A 19,740-nucleotide genomic window follows, 5' to 3' on the forward strand; every position below is an offset into this window, starting at 1 on the left:
GCTCATGTATGTTAGAATATTTCAATTGTTTGTAGGGTACACACGGAAGCAAAAGGACAATGGAATTCAGGAACATTCCAACAAAGTTATAGTTCTTTCAATAGCTCAGTAATTGGGCACATTTAGGTCAGTGTTTCTTCTTAGAAATCACTAGAAGTGTAGTTTTCACTGCCAATCGTTAATTCAAGAAGGTCCTCAAAATTGTTCTAGGTTATATCACGTCTATAGAGGGAGTTGTACGAGTCCAAGATGTTATCATGTTGGACTATTGGCTGTTATCAGGTACAGTGACGTCTCTGATAGCTCTAGACATATATTCTTTTCTGAAATCATTGTTTTTTGCATAAATGCTAAATAATGTTGACGATAATGTGACAGGATGTGCTTTTAAGATGGGTAAGGGCACTTCCTGTTTAGTTCAGTAAAGGCACCCAGGTCACTTCATGTCAGAAAAAGGCAATCTGATGGTCAGCTGTGTATGAACTTTAATATTCCTCCATGTAGGTCTCGTGGCGGAGCCCTGGAATTTGCAGATGGCCAGCAGCTAGGGACACACGTCTTGCATATCCCCGCTTTACACCTTTACTATTCTGAGGAATATCTTTTTAAAGTTATTCCAAAAATTAGCCAACATATAACGTCATCTGACACAGATTTCACTTCAGAAACCATATGGGCAAAAGGTAAATTCTAGTTCATGACAACAATCCAAATTCAGAACATGAATGTTTTATACATTTAACTACTTTCTAGATCACATTCTTTTATTTTTCGTAATTAGCATACTTTCTAGCATATGCACTGGAAATTATGTTTAATGAATATATATATATATATATATATACCGTATTGGCTCGGATATAGGCCGCCCCCGTATATAGGCCGCACCCTAAAAGTTTGGTGCTTTTTTAAAGAAAAAGTTTTTTTTCTTTAAAAAAGCACCAAAAAAAACATGCTGCCACTCTGTCTCCCCCCCCCGAGATATGCTGCCACTGTCCTCCCCCCCCGAGATACGCTGCCACTGTCCTCCCTCCCCGAGATACGCTGCCGCTGTCCTCCCTCCCCGCGATACGCTGCCGCTGTCCTCCCTCCCCGCGATCCGCTGCGCTCCCTCCCCGAGATCCGCTGCCCTCCCTCCCCGCGATACGCTGCCCTCCCTCCCCGCGATACGCTGCCCTCCCTCCCCGCGATACGCTGCCGCTGCCCTCCCTCCCCGCGATACGCTGCCGCTGCCCTCCCTCCCCGCGATACGCTGCCGCTGCCCTCCCTCCCCGCGATACGCTGCCGCTGTCCTCCTCTGCCCCCCCTCCTCGACTTACCGGAGCAGACTCCCGGGTGTCTTCAGGGCCGGCGAGGGACATCTACGCAATACGCGTATGCAACTTCCGGTACCGTTACCGGAAGTTGCATTTGCGTATTGCGTAAATGTCTCCCGCCGGCCCCGCAAGACACCCGGGAGTCTGCTCCGGTAAGTCGGGGGTGGGCAGAGGTAAAACGCTTAGATAGCCTCCCGTGCCGGCCCCCCCCCCCCGTGGGAAGTGCTGGCAGGGGAGGCTGTCTGAGCGTATCGGGGAGAAGGATGCAGGTCCCCTGCACCGCTGCGGGGGATCTGTATCTTAACCCCGCTGCCTGCCCGGCGCCCGGGACTGCATGTCCCGGGCGTCGGGCGCTAGACCCCGAATATAGGCCGCACCCCCACTTTAAAAACTTAAAGTGGGGGAAAAAAGTGCGGCCTATATTCGAGCCAATACGGTATATATATATATACACATATATGTGTGCGTATGTGTTGTTTTCTTGTTCAACGCCCGTTGTGTTAACCAGGAAATCTGGCTGTGTCTACTAGAATGATAACAAGCAGGAGGGGAAAGGAAGTTATCTGATATGGAAGGATTATAAATAATTAATTTCAGTAATTCCCAGTAACCTTGAGAAATGACATTGGTGAAATCACTAGTGATATTATGGTCCATGCCAGGTTTATGGATCAGAGGTAGACGTATCACAACCTATCCTTCAGTTAAATAGGGGTTTATTTATTTGAATATTTCAGGAATAAATTGGTGGATCCAACATAGAAACAAATAACATTAACTTCTGTCAGTGATTCCACATTTTGGGTATAATTGGAAATGTTTATTAAATAATATAGAAAATTACTTATATCCGTGTTATGTTTGTAAATAAACTAATTCAATTTAACCCCAATCCGTCCACGATCTATGTTGAGATCATGCTTGGCTTGATTTTTTTCCAGTCTTTCCAGTGGGAAAGACTTAAAGGGTCGACAAAATGAAATTATATTTTTAGATGGGGAACAGATGGAAGAAAAATGCCAAATTATGAATATAGTTGGATGTTCACTCATCTTGGATGGGATGGGGGAGGCTACCAACATGCCACGTTCCCTCATCACCCTCTGCTTATTTTAAAAATGGAGTTCTACTCAAGGGCATTATGGGAAATCAAATGATAGTCCCCTGCCTTTAAGTGCATACATGCATTTATCAAGATTTTATGTGGTATGCAACATAACTGTGCATCATAAGAAGCCTAGTATTTTGCACCAAATGTCATTTCTCCTTCATTTTCAAAAACAAATTATTCCCCTAAATTGACAAAAATGTAAATTTGGGGAAAAAACTTGGAGAGTTTTCCCACATCTCTATGCTAGAATATGTACTCTAAAAGGGAGAAAATATTTACTCCCTTTTAGAGTGCATATTCTAGTATAGAATGTGAGAAAACTCCACAGAAAAACAGGGCCTGGAAAGGGGTTTTTTTTCTCCCTCACACGAAAGCTTATATTACTATACATATTATGCACCTGTCAATATACGGTAAACATATTCTATAAAAATACTTTTTATTCATGAGGTTTTTTCCATATGAAGATTGATTTGGATATTTTCCAGTCAGTGCTATTTTATACACAGCATTTCATCAAAAGAGGGTTCATGCTTAGTCAACAACATCATGCCAATAATCGGCATGCATTCAACATTTCTGGCGTCAAGACCCAGACTACAATAAGAGCATATATTTCTTCCAACTACTATATTTTGTAATTTATCTGTAAAAATTGCCTCAAAAATATATTTTTTTATCAATTTACATATAGTTCAGATGGTTTTATGCAACCTCGACTTCTCTCTGTTCTAGAAAACTTTGGTTCTAGAGACAATAATACTTCAGATGGAGGTGACAGCTTCACATGGTCGGAAACAGTAGGCCTATTCATACAGATCTTTCTATAACTGTGCACTATAACTCTAAACAATAAGCCCTACATGGTAAAGGTGAGATTTTTATGATGTTTTTCGTTTTGTCCAATACGAATAGTTAACAAAAGAAGAATCTACAAGCCTAACGTTGAAACTGCTCAAAACTCAAGCGATTTGTCTTCATAGACGGAAGACATGGAAAATCCTATTGATGTGGGACAAAAATTACTTTATAACTATTAATACCTTATGTAATATTACAGTTGGTGGTTGTATATAATATGTTTATATGTTTTCTTATTTGTTTAGACTCAATGATTTATATTTAATAAATTAAAAATAGAATATAAAATAGAAAAAAAGAATATTTTTTAAAAAACAATAGTTTGAGAAAAGTGACAAATATTATTTTTATTTTAAAATTATGGAAAATATATGATGATATTTTTTAATTTTTCCACAAATTATTGGACACAGCTGATGTTCAGCTATTGGAAATATATGGAATCTTTATATCAGGAATCATTTTTGTAACTTTCACACATTACCATTTGAAACTACGTCAAACCTGGCAAAATAATTTCATCATAATGCAAAGAATCAGCGAATTCTTATTGGCACAAGTAGTGTTCCATTGTTGTGTGTAAGCGTTATACAGCCATCCGCCACTCCAAAAACAAATAGCACCTCGGTACCATTGTGTTTTGCTAATGGTTCACTATTAAGAAGCGCTAATACAAGAAGTGCTAATACAGACCATGAGCTTCTATGCCACAATGCTCACCAAACTTACATGATCCAAGTTTTACTATAATTTGCACCTTATAATTTGTAATGCATTTTTTTTTTTGGTTTTCCATATTGGGCAACTAAAGTAATGTCATATAAATAACAAAAACATTCAAAAACATTCACAGAACACTATGAATGCAGTTACTTTGCAAGAGAATGAAGGAATTGGGGACGAAATGGTAACTTGCCCTTTTTGTGTGTCAGAAAATAGAACAATGCATTGACATACCTGGTATTCAGCTGGGTTACCACCTGAGAAATTGTGTCTGGTACCCAAACCAAAAGTAGGGTAAGTCTTCAGAAAGAAGACATGCAAAAGTGTATCTTCTTTGGTTTATATCATATTTTGATATGTGGCAAAATGCATTATTTACCTACACACCATTTGCAAAGGTTATTCTAAATTTAAAATTATAATAAAAAATAAACATTTCCTGGTTTGCAATTAAATGGTATGCTCATGGTCTCAATTGAATAAGCACTGAAATCTTATTGGTAAAATCCACATATCTTCTCACTATACTTTTTCCACGTTCTTTTTGTTTAATCAGGCTTGATTTGTCCAATATTTTTTCTTTAGAAACAACAAGGTGCATAATTTTCCTTTAATCGATAATCTCTTCAAACGAAAGATGGACTTGTTGACTTTCTCAGCCAATGTTGTAGAGAGCAATGGACAGACGAGAGTCCTTTCTTTTTGGAAGATGTTGGTTGTCTGCATTGTCAGATGGAAGATATCACAATCAAGCCAATTTTGAATGACTTCCTGATAACAATATTCCAGGGGCATGGTGCGGGAAGGTCACATCATGAACTCTACTTCAGCTTTTTCAACATGGAATACGAAGAGTGCCCATTCCTCTCTGTTGTATTTATAATGTTCTGAAACCTCTCTTACATTCCTGAATTGTTAATGGGGTCTTGGTAAGGCTTTCACTCTCACTGGCACCAGTGAAAAAGAGCACAGCAGGAAGTAGTGAAGAAGAAACGAGATATAGGGTCATATCCAACCACAGCCGGTAGGTCATACTGGCTTATCAAAAGGCCTTGGGAAAGGTGTGCCACTAGATGAGGATATTTTCCTGCAGACGGTGTTGGTATGATTCTCGCATCGACAGCCAGGTCTTTTTACTTTATCATAGCCTTTCTGGCAGAGCTTCAGGCAACCCTTGGCAGGAAGATAGCAGCATAAACAGGGCATGAAGAAGGAGAGGAAGCTCATTGTTGCCCAACGGGCACAGCAGGATCCCTGACTGCAAGAACAGGGGTCATCAGCACAGTTGTCCTCATCATCAGTAGAGCAGTGGTAGAATAGGCCTTTGATGCAGCACAGGCAAGATCCATAGTCGATGACATTTTCTGCAGAGCACAAGCACCTCTGGTCACAAACCCAACACGAAGGAAGGTTCCGAACTTGTGTACATTCATCACATATGCAGCGCCCACACTCTTCACAGATGAAGAGATGACCTACATATCTATCTGGCTTCTCCATTATTCCTTTGATGAACTCATCTTGCTTAAGGTCACCATCTTTTGGCTGCGTCCTCCTGAGTGAGTGCCCCGAGTGAGATGGAGTTATCCCAGTTAACAGTCTCTGGTCTGAAGCAGTAGTGCTTCGAGAAACAGAACTTATTGTACTGGAATGGCTTAGCTCATGTGAAAGATGTTGTGATGGATGTTGATGACTTTGGCTACGGTGGAGATCGTGGTGATTGTAGGATACCAGATGATCATGAGGCCACTCTTGCTTGGCAGCATGTTGTGAAAGGGAAGGATTAGACCAGGTTTGCATAAATGAGACTGTAGGTCGCTCCACGTAATCATTATTGGCCCGGATAGATCGAATTTGGTCAATGGAAAGAACCTGTTGGATGTCTCCAGTAGATATATCCATGTTCATTGGACCCCTTCCCTTATCTATTTTTACAGTTTTAGTCTTTGTATAGAAATATGTTTTAATTGGTACTTTCCATCACGGAACATCTGATGACCCTATAGGAATATAAAAAAAAAATGTTAGCATATGGAACAGATTTCTTTCCAGTAACCTTTAACTCTCTCAAAAAATTAAAGCTTGTCCAGTAAAATAATGTAGTCTAGACTTAAAATAACTATGTGAAACATCTTCATTGTAGCAAAGTGACTAATTTTATTAGAGTTTGTCCTCTGATGACAAGAGGGTAAAAAGAAGAGTTATGGTTACATCTCCTTCACTTCAATAATTATAATAGGGCCAACAGTGGTGGGATTGTCAAACAAAAGGACTTCTGAGCTGGCCCTGCATATTTTATAATTTAAAGGGTATGAAAACTTTTAAGAAACTGATTTAACTTTATATTATGTAGGTCCAGCCATGTTCTTTCTGCAACAGAAGCTTACATGGCTAGCCCATTCATAATGTATATTGAAGCTGAAACCACAACTCCCCAGTAGACTTTCCTGTCAACTCTCCGGTTAGTGAATAAACCCTCCTTACTACATTCAAATATCAACCATTGCTATACTGTATTGTATATACTCTAGACATTTAATGCCTATTTTGTAAAGATAAAAAATAAATCTTAGACTTAAGTTCATGGTTGTTCAATATTCATGAAAAAAAATAGTATACATATTGCATTATGGACTTGTTTACCCTGTGGCATCCATTGTTCATAAACGGTTTGCATAGCATATCAGTACCCAATGACCATGTGGTATCACATGTACCGCGTCTCTGACATCGCTCATTAAGTAGAGATAATAGGAATGTCTTCTCTTGACAACGTCAGAGGAAATACTCCTTTACTGTACTTTACCAATGGACGTCAAAGTTTCCCATTAAGGAATATCCCAATATCTTCTCACTCAGCAAACTCCTAACTAGCATTCACACAATACACCGATCATTACATATGAATAGATGATTAAGGAAATATGTTGGTTACAACTGGAAAACTAATCAGTACTATTAAGTTTAACTCTCACACTGTGCCAAGAAAGAAAGAGCCGCTCAGGGTTACAAGGAAGTCAATTCTTTCCTGAATTAATGCAACTAGATTACTCCCTCCTCAATATACCTTTTAAAATGACCATTAAATCGAGATATCTCTTCCTTTATTAATCAGCTAATACTAAAAGTAATACTTTTAGGGAAAGAAAGCTTGAGGCTTGAGTTGTGTTTCTAAAGCTGAGAACTCAGCGAAAACATTAAAACATGTCTAGAATATACACAACGCTATCGTATAAGGCACAGTAGGTGAAAAAATGTTTGTCTCCTATTCCATCAGTCTATGTTCCCCTTTATTTTACTTGGTACAAATACCCCCTAACAGTATGTTTCACTAGATTTTGATGTGAAACTCAACTCCCCCAATCTAATGAGATAAGGGAGATATAAACCAAGAACTGCCTTAATTCACTATATATATATATATATATATATATATATATATATATATATTCACTTTATTCACATATAACAAAGCACATAGTTGTATACAATTCCTTGAGGAGATCTCTCAGATCTTTTAGATTTTAATTTGCCACCGAACCACCGCAGACCGTTCAATATTCCCTTTCCTAAATTCTCAAACTGTTACCCCTAAGTAAGAAGCCTTGAGGGTCCAGATGTTTGTATCATGGATCCAGCAGTGTCACTTCTGTACTCCTTGCCAGGGGCAAGTGAGCTTCATGGATCTGTTGTGGAAGTTGAGAGTACAACCTGTATGAAGGAGATATGTCCAAAAGCAAACGCTGGACGACATGTACTAAGGCATGTTCAAGCACATGTCATCCTGTGTGTGAACGAACACCTTTTTGTTTCAACTGACATATTTTCAATTTTAGGACCGTATTTTCTGTCTGTGTTCAGCTATGCAGACCTCCAGCTCCAAAATATTACTGTGAAACAAGGTCATCGATTCTGTGGTTTCACCGGCCAGGTTTGGGCATCAAAAGACCGGGACAAAAACCCGTAGTACCGTAAAGATTCCAAAATGGCTTTGACGCCGCTTTACACTGTGTTTTACATTTAATACAAAGAAACGAAGATTTAACTGGTTCACAAATTGCAAGAAAAAAAATACCATAAAAAGTGGGCTTTTAATGGGCAGACATCATAAAATAGATATTGCCAAGTTTCAGTTATATATGTAACATAATATAAGTCTAACTTCTTAAATATGCCCCTGATTCTCAGTTTCAGAGATATTTTCTACACATTATCATTACTTGGTATCTCACATGTATCCAGGGGTGGGATAAGCCATGTTTCCCATGATGCACCGTGATGCATCATAACCAGCAGTTCTATATATATTGGCTGTAGATTTTGACCTGTGTGCTTCCTGCGTACAAATGTCTAAAATAAGATTTAACTCAGATTTCCAAGGGTTAAGGTCATTTTGTTAACCCTTTGATAGACTTCACATCACAGCCACTAGAGAAAAAAAAAAACAGTATCAGGTCATAAACTGCATGTGGCTGCAAAGAGCCTTCGGTATCAGTGCCCTGTCTACGTATTCAATGTCAGAAAAAAATACCGTCAATATATTTTTGCATGTAAGCAATTTCAGTCGTTTTCCAATAATCTAGCTATGCCGCGTCAGCTTCTTTACTGTTTTAGAGATAATATTGCACACTTCTCTAAATCTCTCAACCGCTCTTCCTTCTCTGGCAATATGGCTGCCTGCCGAGCTGGTTCCCGAACAGTGTCCTGTGTTTGAGAATTTTCTCTTTTGTGTAACCAATGCTTTGATGTCTTGTGTTTTCTTGTGTCATTTGTGTCCAGTATTGTTGCAGAACCCATCTGGCAACCATATGTGGCAATTGGGCAAACAGCAACAACATCAACAATATCATATAAAATGCACATCTAATAGGCAATTAATCTTAAATTAATCTGTAGTTAATTTTAGTATACATGTCTAGCATAAACAACATAACATAAACTACAACAACTATGGACTGTGTGAAATATACTTTTAAATAACCTAATGATGATGTATGAGGATATTACTTTGTATCTATAAGAATGCATTCATGTTTAAAGAAATGAATCTCCAATCGGTGGTCATATATTGCGACGATCAGCTTTGGGATACTATATTATGTGCATTGGCCATTCTAACACATAGAATTCTACAAAGGCTTTTTTCTTTAACAATGCGCTAATATATGGTAGAAATTCCACTCTGGCCAGGGCCATCTTTCCATTTCTACATCATTCTACAGAGCCTATATACCAGATTATGCCTCGTATTTTTAGAACGTGCGTGCGTTCTAATCTTCTAAAGATTTTTTAGAATAATGGAAGAAAATATTCCATCCTCATTCATGTACCGTAATTAATGTTTGTGATGTATGCTACATCCATTGAGATTTTTGGGACTGTTCTTTTGGTGTCAATGAGGTCAAATAATCAAAATCTTAAGTATCAAACAGGGGGAAAATCAACTGGGAACTTCTTTTGCTTTTCATGGTGATTAATCCACATTTAGAACTTTGCCCAAAATTGTTATTTACAAATACAGTACTGATGATGGCGAGCAATTGGTTACTGAAGGTTATGATAATATACATATTCCCACTATATACGGTATCATCACCTACCATAAGGTAGGATCCACGACTTAATCTACCACTCCAAGGGCTGCTGGCATCTTAGACAATTGTGTTGTTACATTATAGGGTTGTATGATAGGCTACAGATCTGTACTTTGCTTACACACCCTTCTGTCTGTACTAGTTACATCTTATCGAGTCCCCGATTTTAACCTGTATGTCATATATTTAATTTCCAATCTGCATTTTGCTCTTAACGACTCAAGAGAATGGGATGTATCCATCTTTAATCTTCCGTAGTGACATTTCTGGAGTGCATCTAAGGGCCAAATACGCCGATGCGCATATATGGCCAAACCGTGTATTTTTAATTAATTTATTATGTGACGTTGTAAATAAAGCAGATTGCTAAAACATTTGCCAAACGTATTTTGCATTTTGGACCAAGAAGAAGGTACCAAGGAGTGGTTGTGGGGCATATGAATGGAGATAAAAATAAGTACAAGGTCTAGTTTGGGTAGGAGACAACGGATAACAGGACAGTTTTTTATTTTATAATCTTTTTTAAACCTTTTTTTGTGTTGAATTTAGAACCATGATATATACCAAGTCTCTTCTATAAGAAAAATATGCAGCAGGATACATTTAAGGTCACATTAAACTGCCATGTTCATCCAAATAGTGGTAAATAAAAATTATACAGTGTGTACCAGTATGAATCATTTTCAATATTCAGCGCCTGTGATCTTAGAACCTTTAATATCTCATCTCAGCTATGTTGTATCAACTGTAAGATATATATATATATATATATATATGTGTGTGTGTGTGTGTGTGAATGCACTAGACAACAGCAATATTTTTTGTAGGTTTAATCTTATTTTATTATTAATGGCAGATGTATCATAGAATGATATTTTTATGCCAACGATGAACATTTTGGAAAAAAAGAACACAAATGAATGCGGGAACTTACCTCTGTGAGACTGCAGGTCCATGGTGCTATAAGTGAATGCGATTCCCACCCAGGTTAATATAGGAAGAAATGCTGTTACAGTATCTGTCCTTTAAGAAGCATCCCACTTAGGTGAAAAGTCTCAATGGATACTCCTCCTTAGTTGGTGGAAGCTGCAGACGTCAAGGTGTGTCTCTCTCCAAAACACCACTGATCAAGGCTGGAGTCACAAGCTGTCTGCAAGAATGATGTTTCCAAGATGCTGCAGAATGAAGACTTCCCCAGAATGAAGGTTACACGTCAGATGGTCTTGCTATTAAATCCTAAGATGATGTTTTATTATATATGTATGATATATATATAATATATATATTTGTAAGTGCAGGGGTATATTATAGGTGCACTGGTGAGTCTCCCACTGTCTGCCTCTCCGCCTGTGAACGCACAGTCTAATACGGCTTGAATGCACAGAGAGGTGGTGCTGATCTGTGACAGTCTGTTTTGTGAATGCGGATGTTTTCAGCTGATCTTGTGAATGAGTTAAGGGGGCGGGGCCTAGTGGGTGGGGTTTGTCATTCTCTCTCACTGGCTATGAATCTGGCTTTCTCCTTATTCTTGTACATTCATTTTATAATCTGTTTTCCTCTATCTGCCCTATAGCTTCCCTGCTCTGTGCTCTCTCACATCAAGGGGCTGTCTCAGGAAACATCTTTTATTTTCTCAAATAATGCACATTTTAATGTCTAAAAAAAGGGAGAAATGATGGTTTATTATTGAAGGTTTTGCAGATTTTGTAAATGCATGTATCCCACTCTATTTCATCTCAGTCTCTCATGGCTCAGCCTTTCTCACTTTTACTCTCTCTTTTCTCTCTCTCTCTCCTTTCTCTCTTAATGCCTAAGTGGCGTCATCCTTTGGAAACTGAATCAGTCCATTAGCTCTCCCTGTAGGCTTCCCTGTATCCGGTCCCATGGCTCTGCAAGCAACAGAATTAAACAAAGAAAAATAATGCAAAAATCATTTTAAGGCAGCCATTTGTCTGGCCCAGGCTCAAAATAGAGTTATTACGTTTGGGGGATGTTGGATCACATGGGGTTAAATGTTATACTGTCCCCCAGACATTTCTCATTGACATAAGAGGAGGAAAGTAACCCCATGATTTTGTAAATTACCCCAGTTACCCTGTTGTGCCTTTGGTTTTTCAGTTATCACAAATATTAGCCTTTTAAATTTTGTAACAATTAAACAATATTTAGAATATTTTGTAACCATTAGACAATATTTATTTCTAAATTGCGATTTGATGAAGCATGTTCTCCATGTCTGGGTCTGGATGGTCCCTTAAAGAAACATAGAATTTGACGGCATTAAAAAAACATTCAACCTAACTAGTCTGTTTATAACTTCTGCTCGAACATCGGTCCTTAAGGACAGCCATATGCCTTTCACATGTATGTTTACATTTACTCATTGTACTACTCATCTACTATTTCTGCTGGGAGGCAGATCAACTTATCTACTACCCTCTCAGTAAAGTAAAACTTCCTTACATTAAGTCTCTGACCCTATAGTTTAAGACTACAACCTCTTGTTCTCACAGTTCTCTTAAATATACATCCCTCCTCTAATTTTGTTAAATCTCTCTCTAACTCAGGGGTGTTCAACCTGCGGCCCTCCAGCTGCGGCAGGACTACATCTCCCATAATGCTCTTTCAGCTAAGGACCTGGCAGAGGAGTATGGGAGATATAGTCCTGCCGCAGCTGCAGGGCCGCAGGTTGGACAGCCCTGCTCTAACTGTTTTTGCCACGTCCTTTATGTCTCTTCAATCCTTCAAGCTATACGTATTGAGATCCCTTAGTCATCCATGATAATTTTATCATGCAAATGATTACTATTTTAGTCACCCTCCTCTGAACTGTCTCTAGTTCACATTTTGTAAAATCACTGATTTTAGCAAGTTTTTTTATATAGCATTTTAATTTTGCTATAAAATGTAAGAGTGACAGTTTACCTTTAAGGACATCTAATCATGTGGTCTTTCATTCAAAAATGAAAGAGTAGAAACTAAAACTAATAAGAGCAAAACATAAATGTGAGTATCTAGTATATATCATAAATATTTATATATCATATTATGCCAAATATTGCATTATGGGAAATGTATGTTTTTGTCGTCACCAGTGGGAAATAAAATACCAGGTTGTATCTTTAGAGGATAGCAGGATTTCCTAAACTGGCACAGGGAAAAGACTTGGCTTCATGTCTCTCCAAACAGAATCTGAGGAGAAGCATGTGACAGACAAAGTAATTAAATTTAGATGTCCAAGCAATCTATTTTGAGACCTGTCATTCTAGCCATTTCCAAAATTAGCAAGCCTTCTCATCGGGTGAAGGGTTTCCTGCCTAACTTCAATAAACCTGTACTAAATGTTAACTTATTTCTTTGTAAGAGTTGACTTTATCCAGTGTAACGGACCAAAAAGATCAGTTGTAACTAATTTTCTATAACAATGAAATGTTAGTAAATCGAATATCTGTATAAATGTGAACCATAAAGGATGACTACGGGAAAAACATACGAACTCAAAGTTGGTAGAAATGTCATAAGGTGCTGGTATTGTAGCTCAAATAATATTTGTGGTTGACTTAAGTATACGCTATGCTGTAACCCCTTTCCAGATATTCTTAAAAACAGTATAATATGATGTGATGCAGAATACCTTGTGTTGTCCAGAAAGTAGTTTTATATATAATTCTTGTTGGTCTTCCTGTGTCACTTTAGTAGTTTGTTTTAGTGGCCTGGGTCCTACAAGCTTCTCACTTGGTTCCTATTCATCTATTAAATGAGTTACTCGTTTTCATCATTGATGCTACAGTTTCTACCATGATGGTGGTACCTGCTGTCATGTAAAAATCCACCCTTGGGCTTGACATCTCCCCTTGGACACTTATACAAAATAAGTGGTGGTTGGACACTCTTTGCCACACTTGTATCAGAGGACAATTAGCTACAACATGAAACTAGGAGGACATGTCAAGGTTGAATGTGAGTGTTATCAGATTCTAGGCTGTATAAAGTATTCCAAACTTGAGAAGTTCACATTAAAAAGTGAAATGACTCCTTGATACGTTATATCAGTAAATGGCTTCCTTAGCGCCATCTTTTGAGAGAACCAGACAAGTTCAAATTCTAACCAATACGATTTTCCTCTACTTGATATAAGACTACAACTTAAAGGGATACTCTAGACATCATAATGCATAGAATAACTGAGTGTCACCTTATATTATACACTTTTCCTCCAAATTAATAAGGGGATTCAGCAGAATCCTCTCGAAATCCATTCTTCATTGTTGGAGCTGTATTTACTATTGGACTGTTCTTTTAACATTACCACTGAAGTATACAGTCTTTATCTAAACAATATGGTGACAAGACAAAGACTACACTGGTCTATTTACAAAAGACCGAGAGGTTCTTTGTCACCTTGTTTAGCAATAAGTGTGTGTTTAGACAAAAGATTATCCCATCTTAAAACAAAGCCCTGCTTTCAACAAGCGCCCACCCAAACTGGTACATAAGCATGCTGAACACTGGCTTAGGAAGACTATTTTAATGGGCAACCAAGTAGATACTAAGAAGTCAAATTTGCGCTTCACATCCCAGGGGAGAATGAAAAAAAAAGAAATGTTCCAGTTAAACCAGTCTGGTAAATGTTTCCCTGAGCAATTCATCACCAGATACATACCAGTTAATAGAATGTTAATAGAATGCCTGTGTTGGTTCTAGAGAAATGATGGATAGACTAGGGGTACAAAATATTAACAGACATGTTATGTGCATTTTTTTGGTTCTAAATGTAAATCTACAGTTATTACATTTCTGCGAGTATATTGTTTGGATGATAAAATCAAATTATATTTTAGTTTGGAGGTCTTTTAATGTATGCGTTGAAACTATTTCCCACCGTATTATAAGGAAATTTTGCACTGAGAAATAGATTGACTAGATCTGAAAAAGTGGGCAAAAATGGAAAAACTTTATTTTCACAGTTTTTCACCACTAAAATGGTACACAGCTTATAGAAAGGACAAAATCGAAATATACTCATTTAGTTTTCTGGCGTTTGGAAACACCATCTGTTTTGGGTTTTTCTCTATCCTTGGCATCTATTTTTGCGAGCGCTAACCTTTTTCAAATTTGGTTTGCTTGGACTGCAGCCTTAACAATGCTCACGCATTCCAAAACTCACTGCACAAATGCATGTGTTTCCAAAATCAGACAACCTGGGTCATTTCACAACATTAAAACTCTCACTTTTTCTCAACCTCTAAAGAAGACTTGATTTGCCTTTGGATTTCTTTCACTCTATAGATGTCACTACTGAAAAAAACCATAGGGTTCTGTTTTCTTAAAGGTACCCTCCAGCGATCACATGCACTTTAATGCACATGATAGCTGTGTGGTCCTTTAAATTTGTCTGTTTTGCAAATGTATGGGGGGTAATGCAGAATCGGCCGAACGGATCTCTCTGCACGTGATTCACTTAGGCCTGTGCTGGCTAGGGAAAATCTCGGGGCAAGGGACCCTAGTGTGCATGAGTGATTTTAATGGGAACACTTTCCTGCCAGTGACTGACTGCTTCAAGCAGCCAATTGGTGGCAAGAATAGTCCATGGAGAAGTACTATTGTCCCTTTGTATTAGGGGCAGAAATTGTCTTTGTTTTTTAAGAGGCCCTAGGAGAGGAACCCCAACATAAATTAAATTATTGTAACTAAGAAATACAATATTTGTGATAACAGTGCATATAACATGTCTATATTATTATGAGGAACCTGTGTCATAGCTGTATAGGTCATGACCCCAATTAGACCAATGGGGGGTCTTGTAAGGTACTATTACTTCTGATTGCGGGGGTTCCATATTGCCGAAGGGGGTTCTTAATGGAATCCTTCACAGCGCTAGATGTGAGTTCTACTTAAAATGAAAAGCCCATAAGGCACCAACAACTGTGTGGCAACTGCAACTCATAGCCAATATCACCTAATGACTTGGGTCACATTTATATATATATAAAAAACTAAATAGAGCAATCCCAAGCAAGTCCCATAGATACCAGTTGGATGTTATTATAGATTGCCAGAAATGCAGCACTCTTGCCCCATGTCACAAGAAAAAGAGTCCTTAATCCTATACTAGAACACATTAGGAATGTTGTAAGATATTTTGCATTTTAATTTAATCAGCATTATTGCTATAACATCAACGTCTTAACGTCTTCCTCTTTTTATACAGCAGGCTGAACCATTAGATGGCGAAGCTCTGTCCAGCATCTTTTTTCTGCTCTTTCATTCTTTCTTCCTCTGGGTGCGTTGGCCTTTAAGTAACAGCCCTGGCTGCTGTCCAGGCAGCAATTTCCTGGTAATCTAATAGCTGCAGCAGATGAACTGAAAATGCATTTCCTGCCACCACACAGTAAAAATGTTATTAATGTAAAAGAGAGAATGCATCGTTGGCTTTGGAACCGCCAGATAGTGATGAATAGCAGGGAAATGCAAAATAGTGCACTCATACAGTCACATAAAATATTATATATATTATGACAATATCCCTGGAATCCTAACAAGGGGTGTGTATACAGTACCCCAAATATTGCAGGGTATAAATTGTGAGTAGGGAGTTGTACACAGTGACTTGTTGTTTATTTTATTCTGTGTATTTTGGGGTCTCTGGTGGGGAGCATTTGGAGAGAAGGGTGGGCCAGCGCTCCACTCCTCATATATATTCTGCTGATATTTTAGCATAGACAGCAGTGATGAGTCAAACAATAAGGTGTTATCCCCTAAGAAGACACAAGTTGGCGACGACCTAGAACCGAGGGAGGAAGAACCATCTGAAAATTCTGAGGAGAACATTGAGTTCACTAATTTAGATGTTAATCCAGGTAACATTAAAAGTGCACAATGGTCTGACCCCACTTCATCAGTGGCCAAAAATACCATTTCAGTAAGGAATGGATCTCTTACTAATTCAGAAACACCCATGAAATTTCCACATTTTGAAGTTAAAAAATGATCTCTTATATTGGGTCAAGAAAAAAAAAGATTGAAATAATAAACCAGTTGTTAGTGCCGCACACTATACTGAATCTCGCACATAGCCATGTTGTAGGGGGCCATCTAGGAGTGGACAAGACAAAAGAACAAATTCTCAGGAGATTTTATTCACACCGGTGTGATTGAGCATGTATCTCAAATGCAGGAATTATCAGCTATTGTGCCCATAGTTTGGGAACATATGGAGAAGGCCACGCAAGACCAGAAAAACCTGGAGACAGGGTACCAGTTTTAGTACCCCCAGTGGAGAATAAATTCCTGGCAAGGTGGCATGGACCACATGAGATCATTGGAAGGGTTGGAGAGGTATATTATAAAGTAAGACAGCCAGGTAGACGTAAATTAGACTAAATCTACCATGTAAACCTACTAAAGCCTTGAAAAGAAGGGGAAGGTCTAGTAACAGTTAAAGCGTACTGTTTAGTAAGGGCTCAGGAGAGCGAGGATTCTGTTTTGTTTAATTTGATGCTGATTATTTTGCCATATGAAAACCAATAAAACAGGCAAAGCCCTTTTGATTGTACGAAGTGCACGCACCAATACTTATTGAAGTCCTCAGGGTGCTCCATTTTTGTTGTTCTCTATACATATGAATAGTTATATCATTTTAACGAGCAGGCTTTTACTGCCACTTTCTAGATGTATAATGTTTACCTTTTTTTAAATTTCTTTAAAAAAAAAAATGCATGACTGGCAAATATAATTATTAAAGTGGTTTTAATAATGTTTTATATCATACATTTAGTAGACAGGTCCCAAGAATAAAAGAATCGTAGGGGTGTGTCTCACTCAAGCGAAGCCCATACCTGAGAACTTCTGAGCTCCAGCTACCCGGAGCCTTCCCTTGCGGGACGCGGCCAGGACTGCCCACTGATGTCAGAGGGCAAACATCCCCAATTAAAGGGAAATTGGGAGGAGAGCAGAGCATGTCAAGACCCTGTTCCCGCGACCCGGAGGTTTCAGGTCTTGACCCAGAGAACGGGTGAGATGGTGGTCCCCAGGTATGGTGAAGCCTCTCTAACACTATATGTATATTTGTATTATGTACTATCAAACGCCCAGGGCCGGACTGGGAATAAAAAACAGTCCTGGAAAATGATTGAATATCAGCCTCATATTTCATAGTGTCATTATTGTGCATACGGCACACGTGTGGGGTCCCAGCCCTAATATTTTTTGTTCAGAATAAGAATAAACAATGCCGTTTTAAAGTATATTTAAAAGAACACATTAGTAATAAATGAGATACATTGGAAAATGTGTAGTTCCAAATATCACTGTGGCCCATGACACCATGTAATGGGCTGGGACAAACTGGAAGAGCACATTATAGTTTGGATAATTAGAAAAAATATTAAGTGTGAAGTTAACCATTTTCACGCTAGCGTCTGAATGGTATATTATGGAAAGAGCGCCTCCCAACAGCGATCCTGCGCGTTCCCTAGTGGAATCAAGTGAAGTCATCAAAGTCTGTGCCATATATTTAATACATGTGGAATAGTATTTTCCCTCTTAGGGTGACTAGGCGTTTCTCTATGGTGGGGATATGTAAGCACAGACTTGAAATGGAATTCCCATTGAGTACGGAAATGGTTAATTTGTTTTACAGCTGTCAGATATTTCACATGGAAAAGGGTAAAAGAACAGGTAATTTTCCTTATTTAAATGTTATTAGTCTGGTTGTTTGGCTAATTGTAAGCATTTTGCTCTGAGGAGATAGAAGGCACAAAACACTTTCCCTATCAGCTATGAATAATTTAATACAGGCTGCTCCGAGTGCTGCTTAATTCCCTTTTCTATCTGAGGAAATGTAGTGTCTGTCTCTGGGATTTAGGAGCAAATCTAAAAGTTCAAAATAAAGAATGAAAAAGTTAATACATGAAAAATGCCATACATAATAAGACAAAAGGTACAAGAAGTGAACCACTGATCTAACAAGTAAAGATAAGATTTTGGGGTGTTGAAATTATTCCAAAATCTTTGTAATTATATGCTTTTTAGGTAAATTCATCCCTTTTTACATTTATAAACATATTTTAAAGGAATATTCCAGTGTCCCAGGCAGCCCCCTGGACAATTAATGCATATGAAATTATCTGAACTTATCGTTACGCGACCACATGTCCATCATCATACCGCTGACGTCTGTGGGGGTGTTTCCCACTGATGTCAGCGGGAAACACCCCCATTTAAAGGGCAAATGGGCGGGGAGCAGGGCATGTCAAGCTCCCAGGACCCGGAGGATTCGGGTGTTGACCTTGAGAACCAGACATCTCCAGGTCAAACCTGGAAAGTTCCCAGGTATGTCCATCATACCGACATGTCCCTCTCTGCTGGCCACAATCCTGGGAGTTCCAAACCTGCCATCCTATAATGTTATAAGGGCCCACTATAAGGATACATTATTTACAAGGCAGGTCACTTTAAAACATCTAGTAGACATAGTTCCTAGGGTTTTCTATGCAGTTCATAATGATGAATGCTAATGTCCACATATTAATCTCAAGCCAGGTTGTAAGAGAAGACAATGATGTTCTTCATCTGCAACACTTTCCAAGATGCCTCTGAAATGTACAGCTGCTTCAGCTGTTACTTTGACAATATCCTAAAGTAGAGGCCTATTTACTTAGCACGGATTATGATAGGAGTTGAAGTCCAAAAGCAGCTTAAGGTTGCTTGACCATGGCTCATGGTATTATCTCTTTGTCTGTTCCCACAACTTAGTCAATGCAGCGTTGGAGAGAATGCACACAATGACCTCTTGTGGGATGTCATTATGAATATTTGATGTGCCTAATGTAATCATATACAATCAATAAATGCAGGAATATCACTGGCTTTCTCCTTGTCCTTTCCCTTTTCACTATCTATCTCTTTCTCTCACTCTCTTTCATTAATCCATTTGTTCCTTTACATTATTTATTAACTTCCTTCTTTTTTTATTAAAAAAATGCTGTGTAGAACTCTGACATTTAAATTGTTTTTTTTCATCACTCCATGGTCTGATTGACCCAAAATGCATAAAATCAGCTATTATAACCCAATGGTATATATAACCCGTAGAAAGGTCTTTTTTTTTTTTTAAGTATGGTATTGATGCATA

General features: G+C 38.4%; 1 protein-coding gene across 1 annotated transcript; it reads right to left on the minus strand.

The window, feature by feature from the left end:
• Positions 1-4,549: 4,549 nt before the first annotated feature.
• SPRY3 (sprouty RTK signaling antagonist 3) lies at positions 4,550-10,866 on the minus strand. The gene is made up of 2 exons (XM_053473766.1): positions 10,540-10,866; positions 4,550-6,011 (listed from the first exon to the last, which is right to left on the minus strand). Exon 2 carries the CDS (start codon positions 5,917-5,919, stop codon positions 5,041-5,043), a length of 879 nt encoding a protein of 292 aa, XP_053329741.1. The 5' UTR covers positions 5,920-6,011; positions 10,540-10,866; the 3' UTR covers positions 4,550-5,040.
• Between the last annotated feature and the right edge of the window lie 8,874 nt (positions 10,867-19,740).

This window comes from Spea bombifrons, chromosome 8 (assembly GCF_027358695.1).
Source record: "Spea bombifrons isolate aSpeBom1 chromosome 8, aSpeBom1.2.pri, whole genome shotgun sequence".
NCBI classification, from domain to species: Eukaryota; Metazoa; Chordata; class Amphibia; order Anura; family Pelobatidae; genus Spea; species Spea bombifrons.